The sequence below is a fragment of the Oxyura jamaicensis genome, chromosome 26, assembly GCF_011077185.1.
Source record: "Oxyura jamaicensis isolate SHBP4307 breed ruddy duck chromosome 26, BPBGC_Ojam_1.0, whole genome shotgun sequence".
Classification (NCBI taxonomy): Eukaryota; Metazoa; Chordata; class Aves; order Anseriformes; family Anatidae; genus Oxyura; species Oxyura jamaicensis.
In genome coordinates, this window is record NC_048918.1 from 2,232,002 (window position 1) to 2,246,705 (window position 14,704).

At 39.0% G+C, this 14,704-nt stretch overlaps 1 protein-coding gene across 3 annotated transcripts in view; it reads left to right on the plus strand.

Annotated features, from left to right (window-relative positions):
• The window catches only part of LOC118178354 (lysine-specific demethylase 5B), a 90,735-nt gene that overhangs the window by 13,336 nt on the left and 62,695 nt on the right, over positions 1 to 14,704 (plus strand). For all 3 annotated transcript variants that reach the window (XM_035346791.1, XM_035346789.1, XM_035346788.1), the window contains exons 2-9: positions 37 to 114; positions 1,285 to 1,407; positions 2,251 to 2,421; positions 7,370 to 7,504; positions 10,287 to 10,380; positions 12,103 to 12,206; positions 13,709 to 13,867; positions 14,457 to 14,576. In XM_035346791.1, coding sequence (XP_035202682.1) covers positions 37 to 114; positions 1,285 to 1,407; positions 2,251 to 2,421; positions 7,370 to 7,504; positions 10,287 to 10,380; positions 12,103 to 12,206; positions 13,709 to 13,867; positions 14,457 to 14,576 — 984 coding nt within the window. The remainder of the gene's footprint in view (positions 1 to 36; positions 115 to 1,284; positions 1,408 to 2,250; positions 2,422 to 7,369; positions 7,505 to 10,286; positions 10,381 to 12,102; positions 12,207 to 13,708; positions 13,868 to 14,456; positions 14,577 to 14,704) is intronic.

A 14,704-nucleotide genomic window follows, 5' to 3' on the forward strand; every position in this document is an offset into this window, starting at 1 on the left:
TGGTCTGTTGATGAAGCACTTTTTTTTTTTTTCCAGGACTGGCAGCCACCATTTGCATGTGATGTTGATAAGCTTCACTTCACTCCAAGGATCCAGAGGCTTAATGAACTAGAGGTAAGCTGTAAAACTAAACATTGCTTCTGCTCCAGAATGTTTACATGTTCTTCTCCCCCCCCCCCTTTTTTTCCAGTTGATTGTCCGTGAGCTCTGTTTGACTTCAGTTCACAGCATTCGGTACATCTGAACATCAGTTTTGAATTAGCACACAGAAATCCATGTGTTTCAGAATTTACATGAAAACATACCAACCATAAAAAGTAAAGTTAATGCTCACTGAAGGAAAAAAATCAGGCCTTTTCCACATAGAGGCACTTATAAGCAGCTAAACTCAAATTCTCAAGTGCCATAAATTTTTGTCTGCATTTTCCGTGTATACAGCATCTTTTAAAAGTAGAAGAGATGAAGCATTTACAGAATGCTTTAAAAATAACAAGCCATTTGGATGAAACAATGGCAAAATCTGGATTGAGTTGGTGCAAAATCTGCTGTTCACAAGCACTTTGATTCACTGCTTTCATAATTCAGACTAGAAGAAGGGAGTGGCAGCGAGCCCTGGTTGGCTCACTGCTGGTAAGAACTGGAACGATGGTGACTCTTTGCCTGCCTGATTTTCCTCATGAGCAGAGGACGCTTGCTTTTCAAAGACCTCGCGATTATGTTAAGTGCCAGGGTAAGAGCTCAAACGTTGGCTTCAGGTGCAAGGCAAGCAAGAGATGTGTATGGACACAGATTGGCTTAGAGCTGTCTCTGGAGCTTAAGAACAAGCTGGTGTGTATAGACGTGGCTATTTTCTACCTGAAGCACAGAAAAATGTGATGAAATGTGGCAAAATTTAAGCTACTGCTCTTTAACACAGCAAGTGTTCAATTAGAGCCCAACTTTACTGTGTGAAGTGCTCTACAAACAGAGTAGTTGGCTTTCCTTGCAATAACTGGTTTACTTCCTTCATAAAAATGATCCAAATGCAGTCTAACAGAAGCAACCTGTAATAAAGTACCTGCGTAACCAGGATTTAGGTAGGTTTTTTAGCAGTAATAACTTGCTTGTCTGTTCTCAGTACTTTTCTAAATGCATTACAAGAAGTTAATAAGTGACTTCAGGAAAAACAGATGATATTTGTACAGATTTTTTTTTTCCTGCATATGACATGAGGGAAAAAATGCAACATTACACTTAGAGAAGCTTTATCTGTATTTAGCATGCCGTTCACTTTTTGTTTTTCAGGCCCAAACCCGTGTAAAACTGAATTTCCTGGACCAGATTGCAAAGTTTTGGGAACTTCAGGGATGTACACTGAAAATTCCACATGTGGAGAGGAAGATCTTGGATTTATTTCAGCTTAATAGAGTAAGACTATGGAGAAAACTCTTCCTAAAAAGTTGCTGTATTATCACAGTTTGGGGATGGTATCATAATTGTTCAAGATAGGTTTGGGGGTATGTCTAAGATGGAAACGCATTACTTTATTCAACCTAACCTAGCTCGTGACAAAATAATAGGAAATGCAATAATTGTGGAAGCTTTCATATGATCAGGGAGATTAAATTTAATTTCCAACTCTTCTTCAGAGTAGAACTTGAATACAAATTCATCAAGAATAAACTTAAGCTTAACTGGAAGAAGCTTCTGAACCATGACAGCAGTGAGAAAAGGCTTTTCCATTAGGAATACGAGTGAACAACATCCAGTTACTTTTAGGATGAGGCTTGTTGAACTTGAGGAGATTATGTATTGTGATAGCAAGGGATGGGATTCACTGACCCTCAAGGGTATGTTCTCTGTGCTTCTTTACATTTATGGTAGTATTTGATTAGTTTTGAGTCTATTTCATAGTAAATCTTCCTGTGAGCAGAACTGATTGTACTCTGCTAGAAGAGTATTGGAATACAAAGTAGAGGAATGGCAAATTGCATCCAGAAAAATTCTCAGGAGTAGGTTGAATTGCTGTTTGGTCATCACATACAGATGCTGACTTGTTTGTAAAGTAATTCAAAGACGTTTACATGTCCTGATTAGGTTATATGTTCCAGTTACAGCTTTTGAACAATTGTTACATGTTTTTTTTTAAAAAAATCTATACTTTTCTCTTTTAAAATAGAAATCGTGCTGTTGTCCTTACCTTCTTTAAACTAGCAATGCTTTCCTTAAATGCTGCATTAAGTTTATAATCATTCTGTTTTCTCTTTTTAGCTAGTTGCAGAAGAAGGAGGATTTGATGTAGTTTGCAAGGAGAGAAAATGGACCAAAATAGCCACTAGAATGGGATTTGCTCCTGGCAAAGCAGTGGGTTCGCACATCCGTGCACACTATGAGCGTATTCTCTATCCTTACAACTTATTCCAGTCTGGAGCTAGCCTATTGGTAAGCTATTTTGTAGCTAACTGAAGTCCAATTAATTTAGCTGCCAGTCTGTTTATTTTTTTATTGTTTGATGGCATGTTTCCAAAGACTGCATTTAATGTTTTATGGCACATAGGTGACGGTAAGCAATTTAGAAAACCATAGCCAAACTTTCAATCAAAAATATTTTTTTAAATCACTGCTAAGCTGGGTTCTTAAAGGTAACCTCTTACTGACTGGTTTGAATTCTGCGTTTCTCTGTTTTCTATCTACAATTTACAGCAGCCTTGTGATAACATGCTAGGGAAATTGCTGTGACAAAAATACTTTGCCTTGCCTCAAACATGTTCATGTGAAGCCATGGAAAGCAATACCATTTTCTGGAAGCATGTCATTGAAAACTTTACATTTTTGTTCTGGAAATCTGGAATTCTTGAGTTGTTGTTTTTTCCAAAGTGGTGTGTTTTGTGACACCTATCTTTGGTTTCCTATTTTTGAGATGCAATTACACAGGGAAAGGGATCTAAATAAAGGTTATAAAGCAGTTCACGTGGTGCTACGCTTTCATGAAAATGTAGGTTCCCCGTGCAAGTGTCTGGTGTACAGTTGATGTTTCAGTTCGTGGTTTTCTCCGTAGTGGGCCCTTTCAGAATAGAAAAGCATTCTCAGATGACTGCTTGTGATTTCATTTGATGAGGTCATGCTTCTTTTAAATGTAACTTTCCAAGCTCTCCTGCAATAGACACCTGATATTTTTTTTTTCCAAACTGATGTGTTTAGTGCATCATTTGGTTCTGGAAAAGCTATGTTGGTATGTTTAACTTTGTTTTTTTAACTCCCCCCATAAAATCTGTTAAAATATTCCCCTCCTACATGTGGGAATAATGTATATTTTTAGTGAACTGAGAGAATCCACAGAAGGCTTCTTTTTAGCTCATTTTCCACTCAGATTTTTTTTTTCTTCCCAATAATGTTGTCTTCCAACTGAGTTTGTTTTGCAATTCATTTTTTAGGATGAATCTCAGATGAGATTCTGTTTGGCTTTCTTCCATGTGTTCACAGTAAGTGGTGCTTTCCTAGATGCTTCTTGTGGAGGTATCCATTTTATTTTATGTCTGCTCAGTGATTTACTGAGACTCTAAGCATCTGTGTGATTTTTTTTTTTTTTGGGGGGGAGGAGAAGATACAGCTACTGGGTTTGACAGCTGTCGGTTTCAGACGTGTGCTTTCTTCTTGTGATACTTCAACAAGCCTTTCAAGAGAAGCTTTCCATGCTGCTAGAATCATCATCTGTCAGATTAGCACTTAGACTCACTAATTTTTCTTTTTAATTGGTAGTATTGGCAATACTATTTTTTTTTTTCCTGTGTTTGGGGGGAAATATGGAAGATGTCATTTCCACTGTTGGCTGTGCCATAACTTGTCCAGAGCTGAGTATAACATTAATTGTTTATTTGTGGGTTAGGTGTATGTTAAACTGCCTTCATAAGGTATTTTGACCAATAACTCATCTGGAAATATTTATCTATAAAAAGGTAATGAAACTATCTAGAGGTTTAGTATTGAACTAGTAGCATGTTTTTACTAAAGCTATTGTTCAGTCAAACACCAGAAATTGGCATTTTTCTAATCCTCAGAAAAGCTCTTCACAGAGGTAAATGTATTTTATTCTTACCTTGGTATATTTGACTAGGCAGGTCTTGGATGTAGCTCCAGGGTCGTTGCAGCAGGCCTGCTGGCATTCTGGGACGTCCTATCTTATATTCTCATTTATATTCGTAGCTGCAATAATTATCAGTACGAGATTACATGAACTGAGGTATCCAGAATCTTGTGTCAAAACTGCAATGTTGCCTAAATGTTTGCATTATTTAAAATGCAGCTACAGTTCGGGGGACAAGAGATAGTGTTGTGGTGTTTTTCTCGGTCTGTTCTCTTTTCCAAACTACAGATTTAATGTTCAGAGTGCAGTTGATCAGTCCAAACTTTTGTATGCGTATGCCTGTAATAAAGATAGATCTGTGTGAGGTAGTTCTTTGGGACCTTTTATTGTTAGTGGAGAGAAATGAGCAACTCTGGAGTGTGCTGCTTCTCTTAAAGTGGACATGTGGCGGGGTAGGCCAGTGGTATTCTGCAAGTACAAGGAGACAGGATGGTCAGCTCATGCAAATAATTACTTCATAAATGTCTAAAACTGTAGGGGAGGGATTGAATACCTACATTTTTTTCCACCTTTGGACATCCTGGAGGTCTTGTGAACACTCCAGGTGTGCCCTTTGCCTGCCTGGTGAAGGAGCTGCTCCTCAATGGTTTCAGCTCATGGGTTTGTAATTTACTCTGTGCCACCATTTGGAGTTCAAGGATTGCATTTGCAACCATCTTTTCCGAATATAATGGGATCACGATCACAAGCTAGCTGATGGTTTGTAGGATCAACTTATGGTAAGTAATTGTAGAAGGAAGTTTAACCTTTCCAAAAAGGCTCTGCTGGCTGGGAGAGGAAAGCACTGAAGAAATAGCAGTTAGTAGCCTTCGTTAAAGACGTGCTTGCAGTTAATAGGGTCAGTCAAGGAGTGACATAGAATTCCTCTGAACCTCATTCTTAAGGCAGGACTTAAGCTCCAAGTTATTGTAGATAGAATTGAAAATGTTAACTAACAGTCATTTTATACAGCTGCTTTGCCTTCAGGTTACTGAGGCTCTGGGAAATGTTTCGACTTAAGTAGTTACTGAAAGCTTAGTATTTAGGAAATGTCTTCTGGGCTTTTTTTTTTTTTTTTCAGTGAGCAGTGCTTTTTTTTTGTTTGGACACTCCAGTGAAATGAGGCAAGTTCTGCTCATTGTTGTTTTTCTTTCCAGGTTTCATTATTGTTTTGTTTAGGAAAAGCTGTTTGCCTTCTAGATATTTGCTTTCAAGGATCATATGTCCTCTGTTACCAGGAGTACAAACTTCTTTGTTTTTTGTTTTTGTGAAAGGTTCAGGTTTCACATGAGCGCATAATTCAAGGAACCAGAATTTACAAAAGTCATTAAATGTGTCAGTATTCTGTGGGACTTTGGTCTCCTTTACTTTTCTGGTTGCTTGTTTTCATATTTCTCCTATTTGGTTGTCTTTTCTGCTGGTCTTTTTCTCTCCTGAGAAATTATTTGTGACTTTCTCCCACTGATGTTAAGGTGAAATAATTCACATCATCATCTTTCAGTCCGAGCCTTAAGGGAGCAAGATCTTCTGAAGAATTAGCTGCAATGCTCAACGTACCTGCCTTTGAGCCTCAGCCAGGACGTGTGCTGCTTTTGTGTTTAAGCTGCAGTGTTAGGTGGTTTTCTGTGTGTATTCAGTGTTGAAGTTAAGTCACGCATTTGCTTTCAAAGAGTAAATCCATAGCTAACAAAGTCTGTGTTGAAAAACAGAAAGTCAGAGGCTTCTCAGAGAAGTGTTGTGGACTTTCTCTGCATGATAGTTTGATATTCTGCTGCCCTTGACTGATGTTTCCCTTTTGTCAGTCGTGTATTTCTTAAAACACGGGCTCGTCTTCTGAAATACCGCTTTTCCCTCCTCTTCCCTCCCACTTCTGACTGTGATTTGTTTCTGAAAGTCAGATATTTGTGTTGTCTACAGAGAATTGGTCCTTATGCCACTGTAAGGGTTCTCTTGCAGTTCCTATCCTGTTTTCTCTGTTGTTGACAAAATGCTTCTGTTGGGAACAGATGAACAGAACTGGGGAAATTGTATCCCGGCAATTTGTGTGGGATATTTTCTGACAACATCAGATTCTTCCTTTCTTTAGGGTTTGTTGTTTACCCATAAAATCGTGTTATGTCTTGTCTTCTGTTATTGAGGGCTCTGTGCCTTGACAAACTTAGAGCTGTACTAATTATTATTTGCCAAATGTATGCCCAGTTTTCAGCTTTCAGTAGAAGTTACTTGAAAGAACTGAAGCTGTTCTTGCATCTCTTCTTCCCTTCTGCTCATAATTCACCCAGCAGTCCGGTTCTCTCAAAAATAGGTAAAGAACGTAACTTCTCTATTGTTCTTCAGACCAAGTTCTGTTTCAGTTGAGAGGGATGGACAGGCAGTGACTTACTTCTGTTCTATCCATACGCTCTGTATGTCAGCGTTGCAGCGATGCGGTGTCAGGACACCACAACAGTTTCCTGTATGTGGTTGATACCGTCTGCGAAAGCATCGTCTGCTAGAAGAATTGGTATTAGTCCCACAGTGAAATGTTTGAATTTTAGAAAGAGCTAGTAACATACTACAGCGTTGCAGCGGACTATAGCATGGTTCCCCGAATGATTTTGACACTTTGAAGTGCTGTTTCACTCGATGAGAATCAGATTTCCAAATGTTACCTGTCCTGCCCTGGGCACTGTGTAGTCCTGTTTGGATAGCCCTCAACTAGGTTGGCCTTCCAAGAAATTCCAAGCGTAGAATGCTTTGTTCCTACAGTTCACAACTTCCCACTTGGCTGGTTTTATGAACAGCCTAGGATTAGGAGGGCTAAACTTGCTGGTTGTTTTGCTCTGTGAAAGACTCTGTAAATGCAGTGAAATAGGACCTTCATTGCACACTGCATGGGCTGCTGGACAGGCAGGCATGGGAAGAAACTAGAAAATCTTCTGATGGAAGTTTGCCTGTTTTTTATACCGTTTTGCTTCAATTATTGTTTTGGTGAACTGTGTTCTGGAAGAGAAATGCTTGGTGCTTGTAAAATTTAAAGGATGACTTCAGCTTTAGTTAAGAGCCTTTATTAAGGGTACTGCAGATAGTAAAAGGGCAGGAAAAAGAGATTTTGTGACTTGTACAAAATGGTAACATTTAAATTGTCATAAATACAGTCTTTATTAACTCGTCATGGGAAATATTAAAGCCCTGTCTGCATTCTTTCACATTATCCAGGAAATTGTTCTATGCAGTTTGTATTAGAAGTGGAGAAAGAAATGAAGTAATCAAATTATGTCTCTTCAGTGTTTGCAGAAACCAGATCTTGCTAGTGACACAAAGGACAAGGAATATAAGCCCCATGATATTCCACAGAGACAGTCTGTTCAGCCATCTGAAACTTGTCCACCTGCTCGTCGAGCAAAACGCCTAAGAGCAGAGGTGAGATAATCTGTCTTTATATGGGTAAGTGCTCCGTGGTGTCTGAAGTTGTAATCCAGAGACAGTTGACCTAATGGTGTAATGGCACAACAGGTTTTAGTTAAGTTGCATGCATTTTATTTCTATCAGGTCACCAAATACATAAATAGTAAATGGCTGTTTATCTTTGTTAAACATGCCTAAATATTTATGAATGTGTGAAGTATAAACAGTAAGACTTGTTTGATACTTTAAAAAGAAACGAAGCTGTTAAGGTTGGGAGTTCTGAGGAGCTCTTCTAATGAAGTTGTTCCACTTGCATACTAGTTATGAGTGTGTATGCTAAAATATTGTAGCATAATTATAAATAATATGGGGTTTATAGGTTATGACAAAAGTGATAAATTCTAGAAATGAAGCTTGTCTTTTGCAGCTTTGATCTTCATAATTTCCTCAGAAAACAGTCACTAAACAGCAGTTATTCTTTTAATGTGTTGAGAGGTTTCTGTTAACCTCTTGTGAGTTGAAGCCAGAATTTAGAGACTGTTTTCTTTATGACATGAGCATTGTTTTCCTTCATTTTTGACCCCTTGATTTCCATCAGTTTGAGATACTTCCTCCATGCAATCTGAGGAGAAAATTGCATAACATGAAGTCAGTATAGGTTGTAATAAGATTGATCATATGTGCTTAAGAAATAATACTTACTTGGCTAAACATAAAATGTATATGCAACGAGTTTTCCCATGAAGATGTATTTTAGAAGGTTGTTGTGTTTCCTTCGTTGTTCTGCTGTGATTTCAGTCTTTCCAGCCTGAGGTTACTGCCTTCGCAGAGCTTACTATTTCTTTTGTTTGAGCAGTTGAAGAGGCTCATTCCCAGGAGACTGCCTTAGTAGTGGTGACATCATGGGTTAGGAAGGTCATGATTGACTCTGTTTATAATCCAGTTAGTTTCAGTCTCTCTATTAAACTCCCATTGTTCTAATTGTGGTTCTTATTACTACCAAGCAGTACAGCTTAGTTGTTGCACATTCTGCTTATATATATATATATTTTGTAAGTTACAATTAAGGTTTTCTAAAGCTTTTCCACTCACGTAGCCTATTATGAGTAGGTTTATAATTCTGAGAAAAACCTCAGCAGTTTGAGCTGAAACTTTCCATTTGAAGTATCTGCCTGGGGTTGACAGGTGTTCATTCTTCAGTGTTTTTAAAGATAAAAAGAAGTATGGGAAATATATACCAAAATTTTAGCTGTCAGTGGTGTCAGATGACACCGACTAACAAAGAATGCATGTCTTTGTCACGTCTCTGGAAACAAACTGCTCATACCTAGCCAAAATCGAAGGCTACCCTCTCTGCTCTTGCCCTGATTGTTACTGGATGACACATACCTAATTTTTGTGGAAAGAAAATACTTGATCAAAAATAAAGTTGAAACAGAGATAAGGCTGGATTAAGCAGCATGGACTGACTCGCTTTGGAAGGAGTTGTGTTCTAAGACGATTTCCAAAAGTTGTGTTAACAGATGTGTTTTTCTGATCCGTTTCAGTGCAAAGTTAGCTGCATTGGTTAGCTACTCTGCTGCGGTGGGGACCTGTTGGAGAGGGTCTAGAGGAGCATCAGAGGCTGGAGCCTCTCTGCTGTGGAGCCAGGCTGAGGAAGCCGGGGTTGTTCAGCCTGGAGAAGGCTGTGGGGAGACCTTACTGTGGTCTTTCAAAATAGAAAAGGAGCCTATATGAAAGACAGGCTTCAAAATGAGTGAACTACTGGAGCCTACTGTAAACTATTCTTACTAGCAAAAATCCAGGCTGTGGCATAAGTTTCAGTTTGCAATTCTAAAACACAATTTGACCTTGTCCTTTCCTGCCCAGTGAGTAAACACTTAAAAGAAACTGTTCATAATCAGAAGGGAAAAGGCCAGTATCAGTGATAAGCTGGTTTTGAAATGCAAAGAATGTAGATGCTTGATGTAGAAAAGTCTCAAAGACCAGATCAAAACGGGGGAAGGGCAAGTGAGATCAATTGATATGATGAAAGGCTCAAAGAGGGAGGCCAAAAAAGGTACTATGAAGTTAAATACAGGATTAAACAGAGAATATAGGGCATAACTCATAGAATTTGAAGATGCAGAAGATGAGGTATCTCTTACTGCATTGCATGAGAATTAGGGAAAACCAATCCTGATTCAGTATTAGCACACAGCAAAGCTTTCAGTACTGTTTCTCACAGTATCCTGGACTAAATGTCCGACATGCAGCTAGACAAAAACAGTGTGTGATGGGGGAACAATGGGCGGTGAGTTGGGCTTCAAAGAATTATAATAAACGGGGTTACATCAGTCTGGTGGCCAGTCACTTGTGGGGTTCTGCAGGGCTCTGTTTTGGGGTCTTTCCTTTAAAGCTTTGCAAGGGTCTGACACCAAAGTTACTCAGAGACTTGCAGAGCAATATTCAGATCCTTACAGGCATTCTCTTGTTGGGACGTTGAGTGTTGGATGTAGCCAGCTTTATCCATTCCTCAGCAGCAGCAGCTCTGAAGGGTAGAAAGGAGTTGAGTACAGGTTGGATCTCTTCCTGTGTGCAGCCTTTCCTGGAGCATCACGTGCAGTGGCCAGCAGTCTGGGGGCTTCTGGTGTTTCCAGCAGGCCAGTTCATTCCAAAGCTGTAGGTCTGTACTTGGGCAAGTAGCCAGGAGTTTGTATGGCAGTGAACAGTTTCACAAGTACAAATGTAAAGCCAGTGTTCTATTTAAGGATCTTACTGAGGTTTTTAATTATTTATTATTGTTGTTTTTTTAAAGGCAACCAATATGAAAAGTGAATCTGAACCTTCAGAGGCCAGAACTCATAATCTGAGACGCAGAATGGGATGTGCGCCTCCAAAGTGTGAAAATGGTGAGTGGCCAGTGAAACTAAGGGAATGCGAGTTCTGTTACTTTGTAATAACTTATTTCAAGACCAAATCTTAATTCATCAGTCAAAGCAATTCAAGAGTGTTTAATTAAAATACATAAAATAAAACAAAATGGAATTTGTTGTAAAAGTCTTTTTATGACTTCGAAATCTTTTGGTTTGTGAACTGTTGAGTTTTCTTGAAGACGATAAATTGTACTTTTAAATCTTCAGTTTCTATTACAGAGCAAGCAGAAATGAGATTTAAGCCGTATTTCTGTTTTGAATTTTAAATCGCCTATAGCATCATCCTGTTAGCTTTAAATACAGGAAACTCGTTTAGGAAGGTATCAGATTTCAGAAACTTTCAGGAAAGAATTTGAAGTAAGGAATTGAAACTCACAAAGATGAAAGATACTGTGTTGTGAACCTAACCATAAAATGCCTGTATTGCCATTTTTAATTGCTTTTGTCAATAATCCTGAATCTGTTATTTGTCATTAAGAAATAATTTCAGACTGAGAAGAAATGTTTAATGCTATCAAATGGGAGAATAAGCTTGTTGACAATTAATTTAACAAAGCAAATATGGCAAGCATTTACAATTAATGATGGACATTAAGCAGCTATGAGTCATTTGTTTCACTCACAGTCTTTGCTTTCAAGAATTTCTGTGTGGATTGTGGTCTTACTTATTATTTTTCTCTTTAAAAATCTCTAGGCATTAATCTTTCTTACTTTATCTTTAGAACAAAAAAAGCTGTAGGCAGTTTTTCCCTTTCTGATAAATGTAGACATTCTTCTTTATAATGTATTTGTCAGCTCTTGGACTTCACTAAATGTTTTTGGATTGTCTCATACCCTAGCGGAAAGGTCTCTAGCTCACTTACAGGTTTAGCTTAGAACTTCCATTACCCCCTTGTCTTCAACACCAGAGCCCTGGGATTCTCCAAACTCTGCTGCATCGAAGCGAACGTGCATTTGTTTTTTTAGTTCAAAATGTCAGGAATGAAGACTTGAGAAGAAGTGTGCCCAATTTAGGTGGGAGTGTAAGAGCGTAGAGGAAATGCTTCTTTCTCAGGGCCACTTGCTGCGTGGTCATCTTTGATGATACGCTGTCGTGAAAGCTGCCACTGCAAGAAACTGAAGTGTGAAGATCACCCCAAGAGGTTGCAATGTTCCACGTCTCTGTGTTACATGCTGCCATAAAAATGATGGAGTTATTCAACCACGTTTGATAACGCCACGTGTAAACAAAAATTTCGGTTTCGAAGATAAATAGACTTGCCAAGTGTTTAAAATACCCACTCTAAAATGTGTCTGCCGTAGTTATTTCTAGCTTGTGATGGCATGTTCAGATTTTCTGATAATACTGGCTTATGTAGACATTGCAGGTGTTCAAATCTTGTTTAATTTAACTGAAACAATTTGTACTAATGTTTCATTACCATCATAAAATCAGACATCTGTGACCATCTCTGCACACGGGAGATTAAAACAGTTTATGAACTTGCCTGCACCGTCAGTGTTCTTAGTACAACCTTAAGTAACGGTAAATTCCCTTTGAAAGAGAGGTGCTCCCAACGTGTGTACAGGACAAAAGTAATTCCAAAAAATAATGCAGTGGCAATCTTAACAAGTAATCGCAAACAAAACAGGTAATAACCAGTGATGCTAAGTGTTAAAACATTTTGTCATAGCCTTATTTTTCTCCTGTTGCACCAGAAAAGGAAATGTATAGTTCAGTGAAACTTCCCGAGAAGAGAGAGCACGCTGGGGAGCCAGAGAAAGACAAATCCAAAGCCCGATCCAAAAAACCTACTAATGCTGTGAGTATGCCCTGCATTCCTGATGCCTCATATTGATTGCAGGTGTTTCTGGGTTTCTTTAGGGTATGTAGTAAAATTTTCATGCCGCTTAAATCGCAGTAAGGACTCTGTTGTATTCTTGGTGTAATTCTGTGGTTGAAACAGAGCAGTGCCTGTGCCTGCTGGAGTGTAGACGCTTGTAAAGCTTCAGGCTGCTACAAAGCTGAAAATAACAGGAGAGATAAGCTTCACTATCTATAACTCAAGTAACTTGTTTTCTGTCTCCAAGGTACAGCCTCAAAATAATTTTGAAAGAAGAGTCAAAATAGAATTTGTTCTTTTGTGAACTGATCTCTCTCTCTAATCTCAAAGGGAGTTTAAATGCGAGCTTTTTGCACCCAGCTCTCCAACAGACCTGCCACTTACTCACAATTTCACTATAAACTTGGAAGCCTTTTTGTTGAAATGCTTTGTAAAAATAATTTCCTGCTCCAGCCTTCCATGTACAACCACCCCTAAATTAAACCAAACCCAAACAACAACAAAAGAGGCAGCAAAGCGATAGTATTACCTTGCCTCTGAGAGGATAATACTGAGACTTTTTTTCTGTCTATGCTACTACTTGGGTTCTTTCTAAAACCAAAAGTATTCATTGTTTAATCCACACCTGTAATTAAAGCACCTGAGAATGAAATGTGCAAGTGTTAGAAGCCTGACTCCCCAAAAAAGGGGATGGGCTGGGTGAAACCAGGAGGTGCTGTTTTTAGTGTGTGGTTTTATTATTATGAACTAAGGCAACAGGCTTGGCTTGTCCCCATTAGCTCTATTCTGTATTTGAAAGGAGCCTTCCAGTCTGTTGCTAATGAAGGTATAACATAGTACAGGTAGAAGACAGCTCTTCCCACGTGTTTGGTGTGCCTGTACCTTTTTCTTGGGGCTCTGTAGCTGCTGTGTGAAACTTCCATTGGACTTCTTTTACAGCTGTGCCCCCTCTCCAAAAGCACATACCTTTGCTGGGAAGCCAGTACCTTTCTAAAGAAAAAGGAAGGTCTTGGCTAGTATCTTTGAGGAGAAGCAGGAACATTCCCATTAAGAGGAACCCCCTTTTCTTTTCTGAGACTCAAGACAGTTGGTCTCAGAGGAGGCTGAAACATCTCTGCACGTGTTACGCATGAGAGCAACAAGAAAAAGGCTACGTGAGCCACCAACAGATGTTAAAATGTTCTTGTCAAATCCAGATACTGCTGATTTGAAAATATCCTGCCTGCTGAATCAAGTTTTCCATCGTTTGAAAAAAAGCTACATGGAAGAGCTTGCAACTTCTGTAGTCCTTCCTTGAATTTCAAAGGGGGTTATATAAATTACAAAGACATTAAAAAATCGTGTTTGCTTTTCGCTTTCATTTCAGAGAGAAAATAAATAAGCTTTGGCAAATGTCACGGATGACTTAGTTACCAAACTGCTCTTTTACCATGAGTTACCTTAAGTGCTCAGATTCCCACTCTGGCAATTTCTTGTTACAGGTGGATTTGTATGTATGTCTCTTATGTGGCAGTGGTAACGATGAGGACCGTCTCCTGTTGTGTGATGGCTGTGATGACAGTTACCATACTTTTTGTTTAATTCCACCCCTTCATGATGTTCCCAAAGGGGACTGGAGGTGCCCCCAGTGTTTGGCTCAGGTAATTTGACAAACTGTAAAAGAGAGGTTGAAAATTGTCTGTTTTAAATGTGGCCCCAGGGATTGAAAATACCATTTGTTATTACTTAGTTGTGCAAACAAGGTGATCAAGGACAAAACTAAAATGAAGATTGGGAGTGCTTCAAATTGCAAAGCTATCACTTAATACTGCGGAGCCAAAACTTGATCTGCACTAGCATTGCTGAAATTCCAAAGAATAGTTTGGATTTTAATTGGTATTTAAAATTGGAATCTCACTGTGTGGTTCAGTATGGAGTTTTCTGCATCTTTTTTTGCTTAGCTGTATTAAAGGAAGGAGAAAGGATGACATTGGCATATTAATTCATTGGTGTTTGTGCAGATTTACCAATACGTACCGTAGTTGGGTGAATCAAGCAGAGAGCACGGAGTCAGGGCACTCTGAGTGTGCTTTCTGACTTGTCCTTGGCTGTGTGACTTGGGGCAGTCCTTTCGTTTCGGTGTGCCTTCCTGCCCCTGCCAAATGGGGTAATGCTAACCCATCTGTGTAAAATCTGAGTGCAGATCGTCTTGTTAATACATTACGACAGTAATTATCTTTTCAATTGCAGGAGTGTAATAAGCCTCAAGAAGCATTTGGTTTTGAACAAGCAGCGAGAGACTATACACTGCGCACCTTTGGAGAAATGGCAGATGCATTCAAGTCAGACTATTTTAACATGCCAGTACATGTATGTTTGTGTATTTATCCTAATGCCGTAATGTAGATTTCATTTTCAGTGCTTAAGTTATTTATGCGGGAGGGCTGAAGCCTAGTTTTGAATGGGAAGAAATGGGAAGAGCTTCTCGTTTACCCCAG